The 23,127-nt window shown below is 37.0% G+C and overlaps 2 protein-coding genes across 5 annotated transcripts in view; one reads left to right on the forward strand and one right to left on the reverse strand.

Moving 5' to 3' along the window:
• The window catches only part of LOC122224943 (uncharacterized protein C3orf20 homolog), a 191,042-nt gene extending 186,474 nt beyond the window's left edge, over nucleotides 1-4,568 (reverse strand). For both annotated transcript variants that reach the window (XM_042947397.1, XM_042947396.1), the window contains exon 1: nucleotides 4,143-4,568. The gene's annotated coding sequence lies outside the window, so the exon portion shown is untranslated. The remainder of the gene's footprint in view (nucleotides 1-4,142) is intronic.
• Nucleotides 4,569-4,639: 71 nt separating this feature from the next.
• Nucleotides 4,640-23,127, forward strand: part of METAP2 (methionyl aminopeptidase 2) — a 29,529-nt gene continuing 11,041 nt past the window's right edge. Inside the window, exons 1-4 of one of the 3 annotated variants that reach the window (XM_042947408.1) lie at nucleotides 4,640-4,889; nucleotides 6,690-6,797; nucleotides 15,546-15,611; nucleotides 19,451-19,553. In XM_042947408.1, the coding sequence (XP_042803342.1) occupies nucleotides 4,739-4,889; nucleotides 6,690-6,797; nucleotides 15,546-15,611; nucleotides 19,451-19,553 (428 nt within the window). In that variant the 5' untranslated portion in view covers nucleotides 4,640-4,738. Of the gene's footprint in view, nucleotides 4,890-6,689; nucleotides 6,798-15,545; nucleotides 15,612-16,742; nucleotides 16,845-19,450; nucleotides 19,554-23,127 lie in introns of those variants that run through there. The other 2 variants (XM_042947409.1, XM_042947410.1) reach the window with 2 other exon arrangements.

Consider the following 23,127-nt stretch of genomic DNA (forward strand, 5'->3'; position numbering starts at 1 on the left):
CCAACTCCTACAAAACCTCCTCCTCCTCCTTTATTCCCTATCTCAGAGAGTGGTACCACTATCCACCCAGGAACCCAAGCCAGAAACCTGGGTGTGATCCTAAACTTCTACCTCTCCACATTTAATGGACCATTAAGTTCTTTTAAATCTATGTTCAAAGTGTTTCTGCAATCCAACCTCTCCTCTCTGGCCCCCCGACAGCCTTCTGTAAGTTCTTATCAATACTGTTATCAACAGTAACATCTTAGCAAGTCTCCTCTACTACAAGGTTCTGTCATTTCCAATGTTTTCTTTAGAATAGAGGCCATTAGACTTAGAGATCTCACTGTTCAGAAAAGTCTAAAAAATGGTTTTGAGAACTGACATAGTATGGTTTTCTGTTTTTAAAAATTTTGTCAGGGCACAAAACCCAACATCATCTACTCTCACTACCATTTCATAGTAATTTAAAAGACTATTCAACTTCAAAAAATAGAAAGTACCATACCCTCGTTGAAAACAGTTCTTTAAATATATTTGCCTTTTCATTTTATTTTTTAAGTTTATTTATTTTGAGAGAGAGTGAGAAAGAGCAAGTGTGTGAGCCAGGAGGGCCAGAGAGAGAGGGAAGAAAGAGAATGCCAACCAGGCTCCGTGCTGTGAGTGCACAGCCTAACGGGCTTGATCTCACAAACCATGAGATCGTGACCTAAGCAGAAATCAAGAGTCAGACACTTAGCCAACCCCTATTTGGCTTTTTAAATGAAACCGTTTAGGGGCGCCTGGGTGGCTCAGTCGATTGAGCGGCCGACTTCGGCTCAGGTCATGATCTTGCGGTCCGTGAGTTCGAGCCCCGTGTCGGGCTCTGTGCTGACAGCTCGGAGCCTGGAGCCTGTTTCAGATTCTGTGTCTCCCTCTCTCTGACCCTCCCCCATTCATGCTCTGTCTCTCTCTGTCTCAAAAATAAACAAACGTTAAAAAAAAAATAAATGAAACCGTTTATTGGATGGCAACCATTGCTCTAGAATTTAGACTGCCATCACAGTGATCTTTAGCTAGCTTGAAAATCTCTGTTACATAACCATTTAAATTTATCCATATAATCTACATGCATATCCTTTTCTGGCTTTTAATGGCACATAGTAATCATTTTATTTACATGTTATTGACATGTCTATTATGGCCTTCTATTTTAGACTTTTTTCTAAAATAATAAACTTTAAACATCCCTGTGACATATCACCTTCAGGCCTTACAATACAAGCTATCCTCTAGGGTAACATAAAAGGCCCTTTACAATCTAGTTGTAATTTACTCTTCAGCAAGAACTTACCGTAAACATTCCATATTCTTTCATGCCTTTATGCCAGTGGCTCTCAGCTGGGAATAACTCCCTGCATCCTTCTATAAGAAGGCATTTGGCAATGTCTGTGTTATGATCTGAATTTTGTTCGCCCCCCCCCCCCCCCCCCAATTCACATGTTGAAGCCCTAACCTCTATGTGACTGTACTTGGAGACTGGCATGTGTGTGTGTATATATATACACACACACGGCATATGCATGTATATGCCGTGTCGTCTATAGATTTTTAAAGAGTTGTATCACGTTTTAAACATAAAGATATGAAAAAAATATCCTTACCCTTAACATTAAGAAATCAAGCCTTCTCAATTTTTTTCCTAATATATTTCTTGCTAACCCATTGCCAGAGGTCAATAAAACATAAGAGTGCCTTAGGATATCTAGGCCATCAAATGATCCAGACAAATGTAAAATTTTTAGGAGCATGGCTTACTAACAGTAAAGTTGGCTAACATTTATCACTATTGTGTAAGACATTGTGCTACCATGAGTGCTTTCTCTCCATATTGAAATTTAATTTCCATATTCTATGTAGTACTATTATTATATTCATTTTAGAAATAAGGAAACGTATGTTAATGTTAGTTAACACAAGTAAGAGAAGTGCAATTTGGAGAAATTAAGTGACTTGTCCAAAGCCATACCACTATCAAGGACTTCAAAATAAAAAGTAAGACTGGGGCTAAAAATGTCCATTTTTTGAATCGAGGTTTTCTTAGCAAAAAATACATTTCTGGACAAAATAATAAATATGTGTTATTGTATCCAGGCACCTGGATGGCTCAGTCAGTAGACCATGTGAATCTTGACTTCAAGGTTGTGAGTTTGAGCCCCATGTTAGGTATAGAGATTACTTAAAAATCTTTAAAAAATATATGTCTTATTATAACGCATTGACTTTAAAAATGGAAAAGTATTGGGGCGCTTGGGTGGCGCAGTCGGTTAAGCGTCCGACTTCAGCCAGGTCACGATCTCACGGTCCGTGAGTTCGAGCCCCGCGTCAGGCTCTGGGCTGATGGCTCGGAGCCTGGAGCCTGTTTCCGATTCTGTGTCTCCCTCTCTCTCTGCCCCTCCCCCGTTCATGCTCTGTCTCTCTCTGTCCCAAAAATTTAAAAAAAAAAAAAAAAAAAAAAAGTTGAAGAAAAAAATTAAAAAAAAAAAAAAAATGTAAAAGTATCTCCCTAAGGAAAAAATACATTTTTATCTGCTTATCTAGTTAGCCATCTGAGACAAAATTACTTCATGTAGCCAGCTAGGAAAAATATTTTAGCCTGTACTGGTATTGAGTTACATTATTTACTTAGATTCTTAGTTCTCTTAGATTCTTTGAGATTTCAACATTTCTCATTCCTTTATCCTATTCAATTTCCTCTTGTAGAGAAACTAAATGAAGAAAAATGATGGAAATAAGGAGTGTAACGGGCTATTATTTTAAGTACTTACTCAGTTATCTCAAACTCTGGAATTTCCTGGAAAACAATCATTCAACAAATATCGACTACCATACTGTTGAGATATATATTGTTTTTATACAACTACCTTGAAGTTTAGTTTTCTTGCTTCTTTTCAGGAAAAAAAGGGGGAGAAGTAGAGTACAATCCCTTTCCAACAAAGAAACAGTATTTTGTCTTATTGCATTTTCGTAGCTTATTTTTTTAAGTGAACAAATTTTATTTTGACGTTGATAATTCTGTCAACCTATACCAGCACCCCTTTGTGAAAAGTCATTTATCAACCCTACAGTTTCTGTCCTCCAGGATCCTGTGTCTCCTCAACTGGGTCTGAGATAGTAGCCACAGTACAAGTATTTCCAGAATTTACAGAAAAACCGGGAAGATTTACAAAAAAATTTTGGAGGCATTTTGACGTAGCAGTATTACTTATAAGGATGTTAAAAAATCTTCTGCAGTAGCCTTGCACCTCAAAAGGGTGAGCTTTGATTTCTCCTGAGCTTAGTCACATCCTTGCCCCTAGTCTGAATATCTTCTAGACTGTTTTAAAATTCTTCACCTTTGTGATATATTAGCTTGGAATAGAAAAGAATTAATAAATGACTTAAGTATTAGCATAAGTATTATTTTATTCTTATTTAGTTAAATTTTTATCTCACTGAATGCTACACTCTCTTGAGGGTACAGATCTGTCCTTCATTTTTTATTGCCCATCAAGAAAAATTATTTCTAACCTACAATCAATAAATGTTTACTGATTTGAAATTTCAATTGGGAAGGCAGAATACAGAATTATTAAACTTTTGGTGCCTGATGCCTGTTTGGATTCTATTCACTTGCTGTGTGACCTAAGTTCACAAAACTTTCTAATTTCCTCAACTCAGAAGCGGATAAAATGAGAAAATAAAGTACTTGGAGCTTTTCAAGTGCTATTGATACAATGACTATTTCCTGAGCTCAGACTATGCTTTAGCTTAGAGGTAGGTGCTGGTGACAGAACACAAAATACACAGGGTGTTCTCTTCAGAGCCCAAGGTAGTTGGGGAGACAGACATAAACCAATTTACCAAACATATTATGTAATTACAAATTGCCATGAAAGGTTAAGAATTCAACGAGAGGTTGTAAAAGCAGGGCCTGATTTAGATTACCGAGGAAGAGTCTCGGAGGGAGTGGCATTTCAGCTGAAATTTGAAGGATGAGGACAGTCTCTTATTTCCTCACCTCCCTCTCATTCCTCAACTCTCTGGAGTCCGCCTTCCATCTCTCACTATCTAAGTAGCTGTTGCTGAGGTCACCAATGTCTTCCATGTTACTATATACAACTGACATTTTTCAGTCCTCTTACTTGACTTCCTAGCAGCACTCTGCGGTTAATCACTCCCTCCGTGAAACGCTGTTTTCCCTTGCCTTCTCTAATAATAAACGCCTCTTCAGTCTCCTTTGCAGGTTCATCACCGTAAGTGCTTGGACAGCCTCGTTGTGAACTGTAACTGTGAAAAACAACACAGTCCTTCTGAGTCCTAAAAAAAAAAAAAAAAAAAAAAAAAGGTGTACAAGTGAACACATTTTGGGGCCCTCTTCTCGCTTTCGGCACGCTTCATAAATCCGCTAACATGACTTTTCGGTTTCAGCACAGACGTCCCTCTCTCTTGAGGGCTGGGCAAGCACAGGCATTCAATGTGCCCGGGGAATGCCCAAGGCGCGGGACAAAAAAGGTGTATGAGGCAGCCACTAGCACTTTAGCAGCCACAGTCCAGCGCTCCTCCGCAGCCTCGCCCAACACCCTTTCGCGCGCGATTCGCGCCGTCAAGTCCTCCGACATCCCAGCATTCCCTGCGCTCCTACCATCGAGAGCAGCTTCCGGCGTCGCTGGTGTAGGTGGGTGAAGAAGGAGCGGGCCCTCGCCGCTCTGTCTCACTGTCTCGCGCTCTCTCGGGCAACATGGCGGGTGTGGAGGAGGCAGCGTCCTCCGGGAGCCACCTGAATGGCGACCTGGATCCAGACGACAGAGAAGAGGGAGCTGTCTCTACGGCTGAGGAGGCAGCCAAGAAAAAAAGACGGAAGAAGAAGAAGAGTAAAGGGGCTGCCACAGGTAAAGGGAGTTTTGTATGTTCCCAGTCCCCTCCAGGGATTGCCGAACGGCTCGGCCCAGGCCCGGCAGGGGTGACAAGAGACTGGGGGACTCGGAACACTGCACTGGACTGATTCCCAGGACTGAGTGTGTGTTGAAATCGGACTACAGATTCCCAATCTCGGGGAGAGGCGGCTTCTCCTTAGCTGGGACTAGAGAGTTGGTGGGGGTGGGGTGGGGGAGAAAAGGGTGCTTCAGCCTGTGGTGAGGTAGTTCTGGGGTTGCTGGGCCCTTATAATTGCCAGAACTCAGCTCCCACCCATACATACCGTGCAACGAACTTGAAGCTGTGCACAGGGCTCAGCTCTACCACCCGCCTCGCGGTGTGCCTTCCTCAAAAATCCGTTCTGACCCGGACTGTCGCCTCTTTGCTGAAGCAACCTGGAGCATATTTTCGTCAAGGATAGGAGAGGAGTGGGCAAATCTTCGTGCCTTGACTGCGCCTCCCCCCACCTTCCTGGTTTACAGAAGGATATTTGTTGCGAGCTGCACTTCTGGGTGTGTGTGTATGTGTGTTTGCCCACGCGCTCATGTCACTGAGTAGTAATTGCAGAATATATGGATGGTAGTGGTGCGAATTTTCACCTGCCTCATCCCATAGCATCACCAAGCTTCAAGGCTTTTAGGTGTGAATTATGATGCCATTTGCCGGCAGTCCAGATAGAATATTCTGTGGGTTGGAATTGAACTTCTTTAAATCCATTGGTAAGGTAAGGAAAACAGCTGAAAGTTTACACTTGGATTACATTATGAGTTAGGAACTTAAAATATTTTGAGAAGTCGGTGTTTTTGTTGTACGTGGTCCTTCATTTTAGGGAAAAAAATGTTGTACCTGTTTCTAAAATCAGCCACACAAAGATTGAGGGACCAATGGAGAGGCCACAAGTGATGAAGGTGAAGTTGAGACAGGTTGGAAAGGGTTAATCTATAACTTTATGAAATTTTGATTAAATGGGAGTTGAAAAGGGAAAGTTGTGGGTGCTGAGACACTTCAAGAGAAAGTTTAATCCCTGGACATAAGTCGGCTGTTCCTGGCTTTCGGATGAAATCCAAACTCTTCAGTTTGTCCATTCAGGTGCTCAGTAGACTGACCCTAATATATTTTTAGCAGTTGTATCTCTCAATATGAACCCTCTACAGTAGCCAGAATATCACTTCAGTATGTGCTAAGTGGGAATACTATCCCTTTATACACACAGCTATTGCTCCTACAGCTAGATTGTTGTAATCACTTGGGTGAGGTGGGGGGAGCTGGTCTTGTGCTGTTGAAGAATTTAGGTTTTTTAGTAATGGAATTATCTTTTCCTATTTGTTTTGATTTTACCCATCCTGGCTTGGCAACTTCTTCATGAAGATTTGAAGTTCCCAGTGTCTTGTCCAAATCCTCCTCTTGCTAAGACCTTCAGCATTTACTACCTATCTTAAGTACCTGTTTGGTTAATAAAGTGTTTGCTGTAGTCAAATTGTTAAGTACTTTAAAAAGTGAAACAACTTAAGGCTAGGGACCAACTCACATTTTCTTTTATTGTTTAGTTACTAGTACAAAGAAGGTGTAATGGATAGTTTATTGAATGGACAATGCTACTTAGATGTGGCAGATTTTTCTTAAGTAAATTCGATTATGTTCACAATAACGTTTCTGTTTTTGTTTCCTGAATACTTATCAGACAGGAAAGGACTTGTGTGTTCTCCAGGATCCTTAGAACATATTCAAATTGGAAAGTATCTTTATTAGATTTGACTTATGTTATATTTGATCAGCAGGGCAACAGGAACCTGATAAAGAATCAGGAGCCTCAGTTGATGAGGTAGCAAGACAATTGGAAAGACAAGCATTGGAAGAGAAAGAAAGAGATGATGACGATGAAGGTAAATGGTAAATTTGATTTTTGTGGTTAGAAAAGCAAGAAAATATGATATTCTTTAAACAAAATCTGCTTGTGTCCATATAGTTTGTGATTCTCTGATGTTTTACTTAATTAATTGACATTAAAGCCTCAATATCACAGATAAAAAAGAAAAGGTATTTATAAGTAACTCTTAAAAAGTGGGATAGGTTGAATGTCTGCTCAAATAACACAGATCTCAACTTTTAAAAATGTACTTGGTAAAATACCAAGTAGTGGGTATCAAGATGAAATAAAAGGACTGTTTATTCAACTAACATTTATTGAGCAACTAATATGTACAAGGCACTGTCTTAGAATACTTTCACATGTGTTCTCATTTTACCTTCACAAAACCAAGCAAAGTAGGTGCTCTTTTCAGGAAATAATAGTTATGTCATTTGCCCAGTGTGACATAGCTATGTGTAGAACCAAAAGTTTCAAACCTAGCACCTGATTCCAAGTCTATTCCTTTACTCTGTATGAAAGCTCCCTCTCTTTACTTTCAAAGACTATATGGAGTGCCTCTAAACTCTATTACAAATTTCCCAACCCTAGCTTCTTGCCGTATGTTGGTCCTACAAAATTTCTTTAAAGACAAAAACTCTTGGAATTCTAACAATTGATGTTATCAGTAAGACAGTGGAGGCAGTATTTGCTAAGAGAACTTATTCTGCAGGCTTTTTTGTCAGAAAGGGAGATGAGACTTTCCCATTCTTAATTGTACCCTTGTGACTTGCTGCTCTTCCTCAAGCACTGCCAACTTGGGCTTGTGCCTTATAATCCTTAGCAACACAAAAGCTTGCTGTACTTTAATTATTGTGTTAGGATAAGGCAGAGTAGTTGTCTCTCCTTTAGAAAGATAAACTCTATGTCTTCAAGGAGCTTATAGTCAAAATTTGGTGGAAAATATGCCAAGGTTCAAGGGAATAGTTAGCTCTTCCTTAAGCAAATCTCTAGTCCATTTTACCTTGGTTTGTGCTTCAAATTAAGAACATATTTTGAGCTCTTAGCAAGAAAGAAACTGTTAAATTCAAGGTTATATAATAGATTGCTGTAGGCCTGTGTAGAATATCAAAATGTTAATCTTGAAGAGTGTTCCTTGTTTCATTGCACCTCTGCAAAGTTGTGTGAATCTCTTGACATTGAAGGAGAAAAGTTTGATTGTCGGATTGGAAATCATCAATGTTTTAAAGACAATTTTTGGAGTATTGGTTTTCTCTAATTGAATTGTTTGCCTAATTTGTTTCAATAATAGTAATTATTGAAATGAATTAATGGTACTAATTCATACTAATTAGTAGTACCAATTAATAGAGTAGTACTACTTATCTATTGTGAGAGTTGTTTGAGAGGATAGAAAGTATTTCAGAATCTTTGTACTAAAGAAAAACTGATAGTGGGGTGGAGAGACAAAGAGCGGAAAAGATACACTGAAAGCTTATTGGAATTTGGAGATGGAATTGCGGGCTCAGTGATGAAGGAACACTCTTTGGAAGGAGTGGGACTTGAGTGAATGAAACCAAACAGAAGAGACCACTTTGGGGTAGAACAATGCTGAGAATGTATTCAAGATGTAGTGAATAGTGCAGACCAGCCATATGAGATGATTTGTTGAAGGAGCCTTGGAGCATTTTTAAAAGAAGAATGTTATAGGGGAGCCTGGCTGGTTCAGGCCATAGGGCATGTGACTCTTGGTCCTCGGGGTCGTGAGTTTAAGTCCCACATTGATAAAATAAAATGTTAAGGAAAAGAGAAGAATGTTATAAAAATAATTTAATCTGTATATATATGCAGGGTTGCTAGAGGAAATATACAGGAAAGGCTTGGAAATCATTTTGGAGGGCACTTAACAGCTTAGGCATGTGTTAATGATTTAAATTGGTGGGCATAAATGAGAATGGAAAGGAACGGTTCATTGGAATAGTGGTTGTGGAAGCAGAATTCAAAGGATGCAAGAGACTTTCAAACTGGGGAGAAGGAAGAAGAGGCATTAGTAGATTCTAGAGGTTTGAACATGGGTGACAATGTTGGTGCTGTTCACTGAAATGGTGAAGTAGAGAGGGAGAGTGGGTGGGGATTGGAGGAGGGAATTTGTAGGCAAAGGAGAAGGTATTGTGTTTAATTTTAGATGTGTTAAATTTGACACTGGAGTATTGGTATGAAAAGTTAGTCCCATGGGCAATTGGCAATGTTCTAGAAGTAATTCAATAAAGTTTTAAGTTAGGTTTTTTAAAAAAAATTTTAACTATTTAAGTCCAGTGCAGGACTTGAACTCATGACCTTGAGATCAAGACCTAAACAGAGCTCAAGAGTTGGACCTTTAACCAACTGAGCCACCTGGGTCCCCTAAGTCAAGTTTATTAAGGTATAATTTGCCTAGGACTATATTCACCATTTTCAAAAAATACACTTTGTTTTGGAGAAGTTTTACTTGGGGTTCATAGCAAAATCAAGCAGAAGGTACAGAGATTTCCCATATACCCCCTACCACTACACATGCACAGCCTCTCCCATTATCAACATCCCCCACTGGAGTGGTGCATTTGTGACAGTGGATGAACCTATATTGATATATCATTATTATGCAAAGTCCATAGTTTATATTAGGGTTTACTCATGATGTTGTACGTTCTATGTATTTGCCCTTTATGAGTAATCGTTTGATGGGACGCCTGGGTGGCTCGGTTGAGCATCTGACTTAGGCTCAGATCGTGATCTCACCGTTCATGAGTTCGAGCCCCGTGTCGGGCTCTGTACTGACAGTTCAGAGCCTGGAGCCTGCTTCGGATTCTGTATCTCCCTCTCTCTGTTCCTCCCCTGCTCACACTCTTTCTCTCTCAAAAAAAAAAAAAAAAAAAAAAAAGATTAAAAAAAAAACGATAAGTATATCGTTTGGTGAGTTTTGACAAATGTATGCATTTGTGTTACCACAACCAGGATGTAGACCATTTTCTTTTAATGTTTGTTTATTTTTGTGACAGAGAGAGAGAGAGAGAGAGAGACAGAGTGCAAGCAGGGGAGGGTCAGAGAGAGGGAGACACAGAATGTGAAGCAGGCTCCAGGCTCTGAGCTGTCAGCACAGAGCTTGACGCAGGGCTTGAACTCAGGAGCTGTGAGATTATCACCTGATCCGAAGTCGATTGCTTAACCGATGGAGCCATCCAGGCACCTCAAGATGTAGACCATTTTCATTTAACATTTCCATCTCCACAGAAAAGTTCCCTTGTACCCCTTGAAGTCTGTTCTCTGCTCTATACCCTAATCCCTTGAAACCTTTGATACATTTTTCTGTTACTGTAGTTTTTTCTACAATATTATATAAATGGAATTATTGTAGTGTGTGGCTTGTTTGGCTTATTTCCCTTAGCATGATAATCTGAGTCATCCAGTTGTTGCATATGTGTCAGTAGTTCATTAGTTTTTATTGCTGAATAGTATTCCAAATTCGTTTATCCACTTACTAGTTGATGGATATTTGGATTGTTTCTAGTTTTTGCCTTATGAATAAAGTTATTGTGAACATTTGTATACAAGGCTTTGTGTAGACATTTTCATTTCTCCTCAGTAAATACCTAGGAGTAGGTTTGCTGGTCATATGGGAAGTATATGTTTATAAGAAACTATCAAACTGTTACTTAGAGTAGCTGTGTCATTTTGCTTTCTGGTCAGCAGTGGTTGAGAGTTCCAAAGTGCTTTGAATCTCTTAAGCATTTGGTATTGTTAATTTTTAAATTTTAGCTTTCTAACAGGTGTGTAGTAGTATGTTATTGTGGTTTTAACTTGCATTTCCCTAATGATTGATGATGTTGAACATCTTTTCATGTTTTTGCCTTTCATATATCTTTGGTGAAATGTTCACATCTTTTGTCCATTTTTCAATTGAGTTATTTGTTTTACTGAGTTATAGTAGTTCTCTACTCTTGATACAAATTCTTTATCTGATAAATGTTTTAATATTTTCTTTCATGTTAGTATTTGCAGCAGAAAAGATTTTAATTTTGATGAAATCCCATTTATTTTATTTATGGTTCATGTTTTTTGTGTGTTATCCAAAAAGTTAAATAATTGCTGTCTCTAGGGTCATGAAGATTTTTTCTTACGTTCTCTTCAAGAAGTTTTATACATTTTTATTTTCATTTATTTATTTTAAAGAATGGAAAGTTTGTTTTTTTTTTTTTAATCTTTATTTTTGAGAGACAGATAGCATGCAGGTGAGCAGAGATGGAGCAGAGAGAATTTTGAGCAGGCTCCACACTGCCAGTGCAGAGCCGGATGTGGGGCTCGAACTCATAGACCATGAGATCACGACCTGAGCCAAAATCAGGAGTTGGGACATTGAACCAACTGAGCCAACCAGCCACCCCAAGAAGTTTTATATATTTTTAGCTGTTATGTTGAGGTCTATGATCCATTAGAATTCATTTTTGTATATAGTGGAAGGTAAGAATTAAGGTACCTTTTTTTCTTGCATATGGATGTCCAGTTGTCATTCAACAAATGTTAATTGATTTGGACATAGTGCTAATCCAGCAATAAATATGAACAGTCTATACCTGTTAAGAATATCCTGGGATGCTGTGAAAGACTTACAAAAACATAAGTTGTGGGGCACCTGGGTGGTTCAGTGAGTTAAGCATCGGACTTCAGCTCAGGTTGTGATCTCACTGTTCATGAGTTTAAGCCCCTTGTTGGGTGCTGTGCTGACAGCTCAGAGCCTGGAGCCTGCTTCCAATTCTGTGTCTCCCTCTCTCTGCCCCTCCCCTGCTTGCATTCTGTCTGTCTCTCAATAAATAAACGTTAAAACATAAAACGTAAAAATAAACATTAAAATCAAAAATTTTAAAAACCAAAAATCAAAAATAAATAAACATTAAAAAAAACATAAATTGTGGCATGGTATAATGCATGGGAGTATAAGCATATATAGTTGACTATTCGGATCCAGGCTCTACTACCCTTCTGGCAATAAACAGTAGCTATTATTCCATACCGAATACAGACCTTGAACATTGGTCTCAGAAGAATGAGTATCAAAGGAGGAGCTTCTTCTTACCTCATTTTCAAGATGAAGAAACCATGGTAGAGAGAGGCTAAATAATTTGCCTAACATCACACAGCTGGAAGGACTTTTAGGGTGTATTTAAAACTGGATATATATCTTGAAGCATTTGTTTTAGGTTGAGTGTAGTGTTATGTACTGGTATGCTAGACATTGAATGTTCTTCCAGAGTAAAGACCATCTTGTTTGCTATTTTGCTCCTTTTACCTATTTGAGAAGTCAGCAAATTATTATTATTATTTTTTAATGTTTCTTTTTGAGAGAGAGAGCGTGTGCAAACATGAGTCGGTGAGGGGCAGAGAGAGAAGGAGACACAGCAGGTGCCAGGCTCTGAGCTGTCAGCACAGAGCCCAACATGGGGCTCAAACTCATGAACCATGAGATCGTGACCTGAGCCAAAGTCGGATGCTTAACCGAGCCACCAATCCCTAAGCAAATGTTTATTGAATGAATGAAAGTTACTATTAAAATTGTAGTGCAGGGGCGCCTGGGTGGCGCAGTCGGTTAAGCGTCCGACTTCAGCCAGGTCACGATCTTGCGGTCCGTGAGTTCGAGCCCCGCGTCGGGCTCTGGGCTGATGGCTCGGAGCCTGGAGCCTGTTTCCGATTCTGTGTCTCCCTCTCTCTCTGCCCCTCCCCCGTTCATGCTCTGTCTCTCTCTGTCCCAAAAATAAATAAAAAACATTGAAAAAAAAAAAAATTAAAAAAAAAAAAAATAAAATAAAATTGTAGTGCAGAATATGTGAATTAGTGTTTTCTTTTTTAATTAATTTTTTTTTTTTTTTTTGGAGCACCTGCAAGCAGGGGAGAGTGGTGGAGGGGGAGGGGAAAGGGGGTGAAGGAGGGAGAACCCTGGGATCATGACCTGAGCTGAAATCACTAGTCAACCACTCAACTGACTGAGGTACCAAGGCACCCTGAAAGTTGTGTTTTCTAAAAAAAAAAAAAGAAAAAAATTCATGTTAGGGGCTCCTGGGTGGCTCAGTTTGTTGTCTTGATTTCGGCTCAGGTCATGATCTCTAGTCAGATCAAGCCCTGCGTTGGGCTCTGCTCTGACAGCGTGGAGCCTGCTTGGGATTCTCTCCCTTCCCCTCCCCTGCTCGTGTGTGTGTGTGCTCTCTCTGTCTCAAAAATGAATAAACATAAAAAAAATTTTTTACTGTTATTTTTCTTGAGCTTTTGAATCTAGAAACCAGTAATGCATAAGTTGGCAATGTTTGTGTTCCGACTGTGTTTCCATGTTTCCTGTACCCAATTTCATAAGGTTGAATGAACATAAGAAATTGCAAATTTCTGGGGTGCCTGGGTGGCTCAGTCGGCTAAGCGTCCGACTTCAGCTCGGGTCACGATCTCACAGTTCTTGGGTTTGAGCCCCGCATCGGGTTCTGTGCTGACAGCCCAGAACCTGGAGCCTGTTTCAGATTCTGTGTCTCCCTCTCTCTCTGACCCTCCCCCGATCATGTTCTATCTCTCTCTGTCTCAAAAATAAATAAACGTTAAAAAAAAAAATTTTTTTTTTAAAAAAGAAATTGCAAATTTCTAAGTCAAACATTGTCAAATATTGGCTGTTTTCTATCACTCAATCCATTAAAGCCCTATATCATGTTACCTCCTTCTTTGTTAAACTGCTGTTTCCTATTTCTCATTTAGGTGAAAATAAGTAGGATAAAATAAACGAAAAGAACATTCATTTGTTGAATAGAGTGAATATTTATCATATGCTTAGTCCTGTGCCTTAGTTTAAGAAATGGTGTATAATCTTTAAGGAGCTCACAGACAAGTAGGGTCATTGTAGCTCCCTTATCATTTTGCAGAAAAAAAAAAAAAAAAAAAAAAAAAATATATATATATATATATATAATTTTGTGTGATAATTATAATAGAAGAATATAGGTGGTAGCATGGTGAGATAATTTCTTTTATGACTCTTGCTTATCATTCTGGGAGTAGAAAATTTAAGCATTCGTTTGACATTGTTTTATGAGTGTGGATTTCATGATCTAAAATTATTGATGCTAGCCATGAGTTACTGCCACTAGGGGAAACATTTAAAAGAAGACTATATGGTGAACATACTATTAAACTGTTAACTTCTAATTGTTGCCACAGCTTCCTATTCATCCCTGTTTCATAGCATTGTGATTTGTGGGTAGATTGGCGTACTTCATGAGTGTTGAAATTTATTGAGCAGCCTTTTTAGAAATTCAGAAATTCCAGTCTATTTTTTGGTACCCTTTATTTAAAATGTTTTAAGTCACTATTTATTTAATCTTGGCCATAATAGTATCCTTTATCTTTTCTCCAAGTTCAAGAGAATGGCATGGGCTTCATAAAAGATCGTTATAAAAACTAACAGATAGTGGTTACTTTAGTTACTCTTTTGCTAACTATTTTTTCAGATAGTTCTTAATCTCCATTTTTGGGCATCAGGTTCTTTTGAGAACCTGACAACTGAACCTAGGAAAAGCGTATATACCCTCTGATTTTTGTGTACATTTGACCCAGAAGGACTCTTTCTTTAATAACAACTATACAGGAAAAGATATTTAAAATTTTTTAATTTTTAAAAAAAAAAATTTTTTTTTAACGTTTATTTATTTTTGAGACAGAGAGAGACAGAGCATGAACAGGGGAGGGGCAGAGAGAGAGGGAGACACAGAATCTGAAACAGGCTCCAGGCTCTGAGCTGTCAGCACAGAGCCCGACGCGGGGCTCGAACTCATGGACCGTGAGATCATGACCTGAGCCGAAGTCGGACGCTTAACCGACCAAGCCACCCAGGCGCCCCTAAAATTTTTTAATTTTTTAAATTTATTTTTGTGGGGTTTTTTTTGTTTTTTTTTTTATTTTTTTATTTTTTAATATATGAAATTTACTGTCAAATTGGTTTCCATACAACACCCAGTGCTCATCCCAAAAGGTTAAATTTATTTTTGAACAAGAGAGAGCGCAAGTGGGGGAGGGACAGAGAGAGAAAGAGGGAGACACAGAATCTGAAGCAGGCTCCACGCTTGGAGCTGTCAGCACAGAGCCCAACGCGGGGCTCAAACCCATGAACCGTGAGATCGTGACCTAAGCCAAAGTCAGATGCTTAACTGACTGAGCCACCGAGGTGCCCCAGGAAAAGATATTTTAAAATATGACCCCCTAAATATCCCTGCATGGATTAGGAATCAGGTGATATATTCTTGGTCCAGTTCTGCCATTATCAGTTGGGATTACCTTGGGCATATCCATTAAACATTCCTTGTTTTACCTCATAAAGTTGCTTTGAGGATCACATGAGGTCATGAAATACTAACCTGCAAAGCATATGTAAACAAACTAGTAATATTTTAGGTGAAGTCACCCAGTCATTAGCATTAAACTAACACTGGTTATTTTTCCTAGTTTTTGAAAAAGAGTGTTAATATACTTTTTATTCTTAAAAATACCTTTTTCAATAATTCTTTTATTAGAGTGAGTCAAAGTTTCCTTAGTGCTTTTGATTATACAAACCAAATTTTGAGACATTAGCATTATATAGAATTCTGTTCTAAGAATATTGGATCAACTCTGTTGTATGTTATTTAAGATGCTTTGTGTGTGTGTTACTTGTCTGCTTATGCTTGTTTTGTCTCTCTGTTTCTGAGGTTTAAATAAATGTGTACTTGAAATGGTCTTTTCTTAGATGGAGATGGGGATGGAGATGGAGCAGCTGGAAAGAAGAAGAAAAAGAAGAAGAAGAAGAGAGGACGTTAGTATCTTAAGTTGGTCTTACTTAAAAAATTTTAAGTGTTTGTTAACCAGCTGGTTTGAAGAGTAGGTTTGAAGTTGCTTAAGATCCTAGTGTATGTCAGGGAAATAAATTTAGGCTTAACAGAGGTAGAATTTAATGAAACAACTATTCTTTCATTTAATAGTCCTGTTGGTATTTTCTTTACCTATTGTTGAGATAAAGGATGTTAATAATAAGTTGGTTGCATTTTACCACAATTTAGGGATGAGTTTATCATTTAAAACTTGAATAATGCAAATAACAATTCTTTCAGTGATGACTAAAGTGATGCCACTGTGTGGTAATAGGGTAAACATAGTTGGCAGTTCACCTGCCAGCTTTGAAATTACAAGATTCTTGATGAGTATTTAATGAGGATTCCCATTATTTAAAATTTGTGCATATGGTAAAATTTTACTAATGACGTATTGCACTATTTCATATTACTTAAAATATGATCCTACTTGCGTTTTGTTTTATTTTAAATGGCAAATTGACATCTTCAGGGACCTGAAATTCTATTAGGGAGACCAGGGGGAGAATGTATAAGTATTGGGGAATAAATGTTGGGTTGGGTTGAGAATCAGAACAAGTTCTAATCTTGGATGCCCTTTGGGCTATTAGGGACCATTGAATGTCTGGTTGCACCTTTCTTTAAATCTTTCAGGCGAAAATTTTATGAATTAGAATATTGGGGCTTGACTCATTTTTATCTCTGTGTTGAGAGAAATACCTAACTTTTTAAAGAAAGCTTTTGGCTCTGCCAGCATTTTTCCTGATGTGTCTCCAGATGAAGATAGGATAGCCTTCTTTCTATTCAGGCTTCTACTTTTGTTAGGTCCTTCTACACATAGGATGTCAGTTCTGTCCCTAGCATAGTCTGTATTAAAAAAAAAATTTTTTTTTTAAGTTTATTATTTTTGAGAGAGACAGAGAGCAAGCAGGGAAGGGGCAGAGAGACAGAGACACAGAATCGGAAGCAGTCTCCAGGCTCTGAGCTGCCCGCACAGAGCCCGACACAGGGCTCGAACTTACAGACCGCGAGATTATGACCTAAGCCGCAGTCAGCTGCCCAACCGACTGAGCCACCCAGGTGCCCCCATAGTCTGTATTTAATGAGCATAGGCTACCTATGTTCTAGAAGTCTTCCAGGGATTATGATATCATATTCCTTCCGTTCAAAAATTGTTAAAAGTGTGCCTATGAGACAAGGTATTGTCTGAAAATGGTTTGAGAGATAACTCTTTCTCCCAATACTCTTAAATTACTCCCTAACAGAAGTAGATAAACAGGGAGTAATGTTAAGGGTCTACTTTGTATATGCCATTGGTAGAATTCTTCCACTGACAGATGTTTTACTATGATGCCATCAGCTTTTATTGTGCCTCCTCTGAGGATGTTGTTGAACCTATTGTTCATTACATTTCTTTATGAGTACTTGTAAGAGACACTCTTTTGTTTGGTCTTAGTATCAAGAATAATTGTGCTTTTCCTGAGTACTTAATGTATTTATCTCATAAGCATGATCTATATGCAAATAACCTAGCTTTAAAAATATATATATTGGCTACTAGAGGGCTTAGAGCCAAATCTGTGGTTTTGTATTGGCTGTATTTCAGGTTCTACTTTATGTTCTTTCCATGTTTTGATTTTTGTTCTCTTATTTACTGTTCCTTATTTGTTTATTTTTGATCTCCTTGTAGGCTATCATAAATCACTTCTGGAATAAGCCAAATAATGTAATAATGAGTCATTCACTGCCCTTATTTTCTTCATTTATAAAGTGAGAGAATTACAAATGATAGTAATGATAACTGTAGTACAGATTGTATAATTATTCATAGTTTTAGATAAAACTTGGGCAGGGTACATTAGAATTTTCAAAGGTTATCCAAGATTTCATCTGGTTTTTCATTTTGTGGATGAGGAATCTGAGGCTTGGCACATTTGGCCATTTGTCCAAGTCACAGTTAATAAGTGGTTAAGGCTAGTCATATTTTGATTACAAATTTTTTTCTCTAATGTTCTTTTTGAGTCTTTTGCTTTAAAGTTTATGGACAGTATAAAAGGCATCTGTCAGATTTGTAGATGAAATAAAGCTGAGGGTGGTAATACTTTTGTTGATAAACTCAGGATTTCAAAAGATCAAAAAAACTGAGAAATAGACTAGGATTAGCAAGCTGAACTTTTATAGATGTACATAAAATTAGAACAGGGTAATAGGATCTAAGGATTTTGAGTGCTAGTACATTGTGAGCCAAAAAGCAGGGAGTCTTAACTATTTAATAGCTCTAAGATTTTTAGAATTAAAAGTATAGTCTTATATTAATTATACCTTATTTGGACTATTAATATAAATCGATTCTGATACCAACTTACAAAGAACATTGACAAATTCAAGGCTGGCACCACATAGGGGTGAAAGTGTTAAGAACCATTTCCCTTAAAGTGGTTTCTTATCATAGAGAGGAAGGAATCAGTTGAAATGAAAAGTAAAATGTTTTCAACTGCAAAGAATAAAGCTGGAACTAGCAGGATAAGTATAGGAAGAGGTTTCTAATAGTTACAGTTCTTTCAAAATGAATGGATTTTTGCTTGGGAGGTAAAGACTGCTTCCATTGTTAGGAGTTCACTGCCATCTGTCAGAGGCATTAGGGGATTCCTGGATTTAAGTGTAAAGCTAAATTAGTTGACCTCTAAGATCTTTTTTTATTTTAAATTTAAATGTTCCCTCTTAGGAGGGCCCTAAAACAGTGTTTCCCAAGTTTACTTGCCCATAGGACGCTTTTAAACATTATGTAAAGACGGAAAAACATTTGGTGCTCATGAGATACTATTTGGGTTAAAGGAAGGAACTGAACATGGTTCCATAGATAAATGATTTGGCTCAATAAAGTCATATTTTTATTTATATAGTTTTTTCCCCCATTGCAGAACAAAAAGAGCAAAATATGTGTTAAAATTGAAGACAAAAATCTGTAACATAAGACCAGTTATAATCAAAAGAAAACCACATATTTCACCTCAGTAGTTGAAATGCTGCAGATATACATTGAATGTCTTATATCACTGCATAAATTAACTCAACTTCCTGGCAGTCTTTGGAAATAGCAGTCATTACTAAAAGGTGATTCTTCATATAATAAGAACTATGTAACTAGTTCTTATGTATTTAAACATTTTTTTCAGAAGACAGATCCCCAGATATTTTTGAAAGTCATCTTGGAACACTGGTGTGTTTTAGAACATAGTTTGGGAAATAATGCTCTTAAAACATATGTAAGAACTCTACCTTTTTTTAAGTATCTGGAAATTTGTGTATGGCTACCTAAATTCTTTTAGCCCTGGGTATGTATATGCTTAACTTTTATACCTTATTATTTCCTTGAAATAAGTTTTTCACTTAATTTATTAATACATAGTAGTTTTATACTTTTATTTCATCTTTATAGGATTTCTTCCATATTTTCTTGTTGCTTCTTTGATTTTTATTTATGAAAAACAGCCTTTATACTATTCCATTTCCAGTATAGTAAATGAAGACAAAAACATTAGAATGTGCTTTCTGCCAAGGCATATACTGTTTAAATACATAATGGAATTCTAAGGAGTTGAATATTTCTATTCCCAAGCAGCAGTACATCGGAGAGGAGGTGGCCAGCATGGTGAAATATCTTCTGTTTTTAACTGTAAGACAGCAAGGAGATTCTTTAAAATTAGGTCATATAACAACCATTAGGAACTGAGAAAAACTGTAATGATAAGTGCTTAATTTTATTTTTAACTGCAGGAGTTAATGCTTTATTTGTATCTCACAGCAAAAGTTCAAACAGACCCTCCCTCAGTTCCAATATGTGACCTGTATCCTAACGGTGTATTTCCCAAAGGACAAGAATGCGAGTACCCACCCACACAAGATGGGTAAGGATCATAAAATAACTTCCAGTTTGATTTTTGAAAATTGTAGCTTAGCAATAAAGCAGATTTGATTTTTCTCAGAGCTTTGGTCCACCACCTTAATAAAAGCTTGTGAATTTGTTAACCAAAAATACAGTAGAAGCCCTCTTATCCAAAATAATTGGGACCGGTCATAGTTTAATCAAAAAAGTATTTTAAAGTGGGGAATAACAAAAAATAAAAATCTTTATCGATAAAGTTAAACATTTGTTTTTTATCATTCTTGATATTGGAACATGTTTTTTCTCCTCATAAGCTATATCCATAATGTATTGTCTTTGAATGTATTCCATTTTGAGCTGCTGTGAATAAAAACTATGTAGTCTGAGGTCTGATACTTGTAAGTTTACATTTTTTTCCTGAAACCATTTGCAGTTCTTATCTACACTTAATGTGACAAGTTTTTTTTTTTTTTTTTTGATGACTTGCCTTTATTTAGACTTTTCTGAGTAGTCAATTTAGTTTTCATAGGAATAATTTTTTTTATGTACTATATAACAAAATTACAGAATTATAGTAACTGATAATTTACACCGGTTTGTGAGCAAATCACCTGATTTTTCTGAAAGGCAACATTTCCGCTGGTCAGCAGACACTCATAGTGGCATTATGTTGACTGGCTAAGAACATGGAAGCTGGGATTCATTTGAATACCAACTCTAATGCTTATTAGCTTGTGACTTGGGCAAGTAATTTATCATGTCTTTGTTTTCATTTCTTCATCCATAAAATAAGCACTTCACAGGGTTGTTGTGAAGAATATATGTAAAGCATTTAGGAGGGTAACAGACACATGTAAGCATTGTTAGTTGCTGCTATTATTATTCAGAACAGGAACCTGTCAGCCCCTAATTTTCAGAATACAGTGGCCATTGGTCAGTATATTTTACAGAGGGAATTGAGACCATCAGTTAATCCAGTGGTTGCCATAGTTGGTTAAGAAAGCTTCTACTGTAGCCTTGTTTCACTGACCTGTAAAGACATCATTGTTTTTCTTTAAATTTAGGAAAGAACATGATATTGTTATATTTTAATCCCCCTCCTTAATTCCCAGTACCTATAGGGAATAAGTCTATAAAGTTCTGAAATTTTGTGTCATGAGCGTCTTTTCTTTGGATTTGAATTCATCAATCACCATCCCTATCTTAAAGCATCTGTTTTTGAAATGTTACAGGCATGTAATTTAACTTTTTGTAGTACATACGATATAATCAACATTTATTTTTAAATATAATCATTTTAATTTTTTTTTTTTTTTTTTTTGCTTGTTCCCTCTTCCTTCCCTTCCTTCCAGACCCATGTAACCACCTAGCAGGTAGCCTTCCATATTTTTATATGCTCCTATATGTGCACATCTATGTCTGTTTATGTAGGGGGAGTGTTTTGGTCTTGTTTGTTTTCCAAAATGGAATCCTATGCACATTTTCATCACCTTTTCTCATTCAGGAAGGCTCTCCAAGTCAGTCAGAAGACCTGTTATTCTTTTGAATGGCTTTATAATATTCCATAGAGTGAATATGCTATATTGTATTTCACCATTTTCTAGTCGATGAGCATTTACTTTGTCTCTAATATTTTTTGCCATATTATAAACCATTCTGTAATAAGTATTTCTAAGATACACATAGTATTTATGTATACGTGTTTATGTATGTGTCTCCTTACACTCTGGCAGTTTTACTGTGTGATAGTTTTCCAGGAGTGGAACTGCTGAATCAAAGAATATGTTAGCACTTTAGTTTATGATTCTCAAACTGCTAATGATTGTGAGCATTTTTTGATTGTTGGCTTTGTTCTTTTGCTCTTCTAAAAGTTTTAAAATTTTGAATATGGTATATTATACCTCTGGATTCCTAGCAGTCTCTTAGATTTTTTTCAAACTCTTCCTCTGTGTTTTATTATGTCTTTAGTTAGTCTGGAATTTTTTTGTGTTGAGTTGGGAGTGCTAATTTTAATTTATTTCAAATGGACAGCCAATTGTGCTAGAATTGTTTATTCATGAAATAATTCATTCTACTCAATGGAATAACCACCTCTGCCATATACTATATTCTTATATTATGGAACTATATTTTCTTAGTCAACCAATTTCTATTCTACGGATCTGTTTGTGTATTCCTGTGCTAGTATTTGGATTTATCAGCAACTTTATATGTTGATAATTCAATAAGGCAAGTCTTTCTCCTCTGCCATACACGCCCAAACACAGTTCTTTTTTATACTAAGCTGTTTTTAGTCATAATAGTTTTAACACATATACCCACAGAAAAATGCTCTCATTAGAATTCTGATCAGAATTGCATTATACTTATGTATCTTTTTTCAGAAAATTGACAGTTGTGTCACTTTATCTTATCCATTGTCATAGTATATTTTCCCACTTATTCTGATTCTTTTCAGGTAGGTCCCATCCCTTGTTTGTTAAATTTATTAAGTGTTTTATGGTTTTGTTACTGATGTGAACAGGATGTTTTTATGTTTCCATTTCTATGTGTTTATTGCTAAGTGGAAGAAAACCATTGATTTCCTATACTTACTAAAAAATAGATTAATATTTTTAATAATGTGAATATAGTGGAACAGTTGAAGTAATGTTTAATACAAAGAAAATTGAGATTTTATAAACCTTAAAAACTATCTTTCCCTTCTTACTATCATCTGTTGCAAATTAAACATTGTAGAGGTAGAATAACCTCTGATTTTGAAACAATAGAGGAAGATATTAATTATATGTTATATTTCTTAAGTAATACTTAAATATTTAAAAGCAATCTTGTATGCTGTGGGGAAATGAAAAAGAAGTTTATTGTGGTTATGTTTGCTTTTTAGTAAGTTTTAATATTTTTTGACATTCATATAACCAGTTTTGACTATTTGCAAATAGATCAGAATCAGTTTTCTTATAGGTTTGGTAAAGTATTAAATACAGTTTTGTATATACCCTTTTTTTTTTTTTAAGTTTTCATTTAAATTCTAGTTAGCACACAGCATAATACTAGTTTCAGGTGTATAACATAGGGATTCAACACTTCCATATATCGCCCAGTGCTTGTCACAACAAGTGCACTTCTTACTCTCCATTACCTGTTTCATCTATTCCCCCCACCTCCCACCTCCTGTAACCATCAATTTGTTCTCTACATCATAGAGTTTGTTTCTTTGCTTGTCTCTTTTTTTCCTTCATTATTTTTTTTTTAATAAACTTACTAAAAATTGCATGAATTATCACAAAGAACTTGCCTGTGTAACTACCACCCAGGTTGAGTGCAGCATTTTATTTAGCTTTTTATTTAAAATAATTCTGCACTTAAGAGAAAGAATTCCTGGGGCGCCTGGGTGGCGCAGTCGGTTAAGCGTCCGACTTCAGCCAGGTCACGATCTCGCGGTCCGTGAGTTCGAGCCCCGCGTCAGGCTCTGGGCTGATGGCTCAGAGCCTGGAGCCTGTTTCCGATTCTGTGTCTCCCTCTCTCTCTGCCCCTCCCCCGTTCATGCTCTGTCTCTCTCTGTCCCAAAAATAAATAAAAAAAACGTTGAAAAA

This window comes from Panthera leo, chromosome B4, assembly GCF_018350215.1.
Source record: "Panthera leo isolate Ple1 chromosome B4, P.leo_Ple1_pat1.1, whole genome shotgun sequence".
NCBI lineage: Eukaryota > Metazoa > Chordata > Mammalia > Carnivora > Felidae > Panthera > Panthera leo.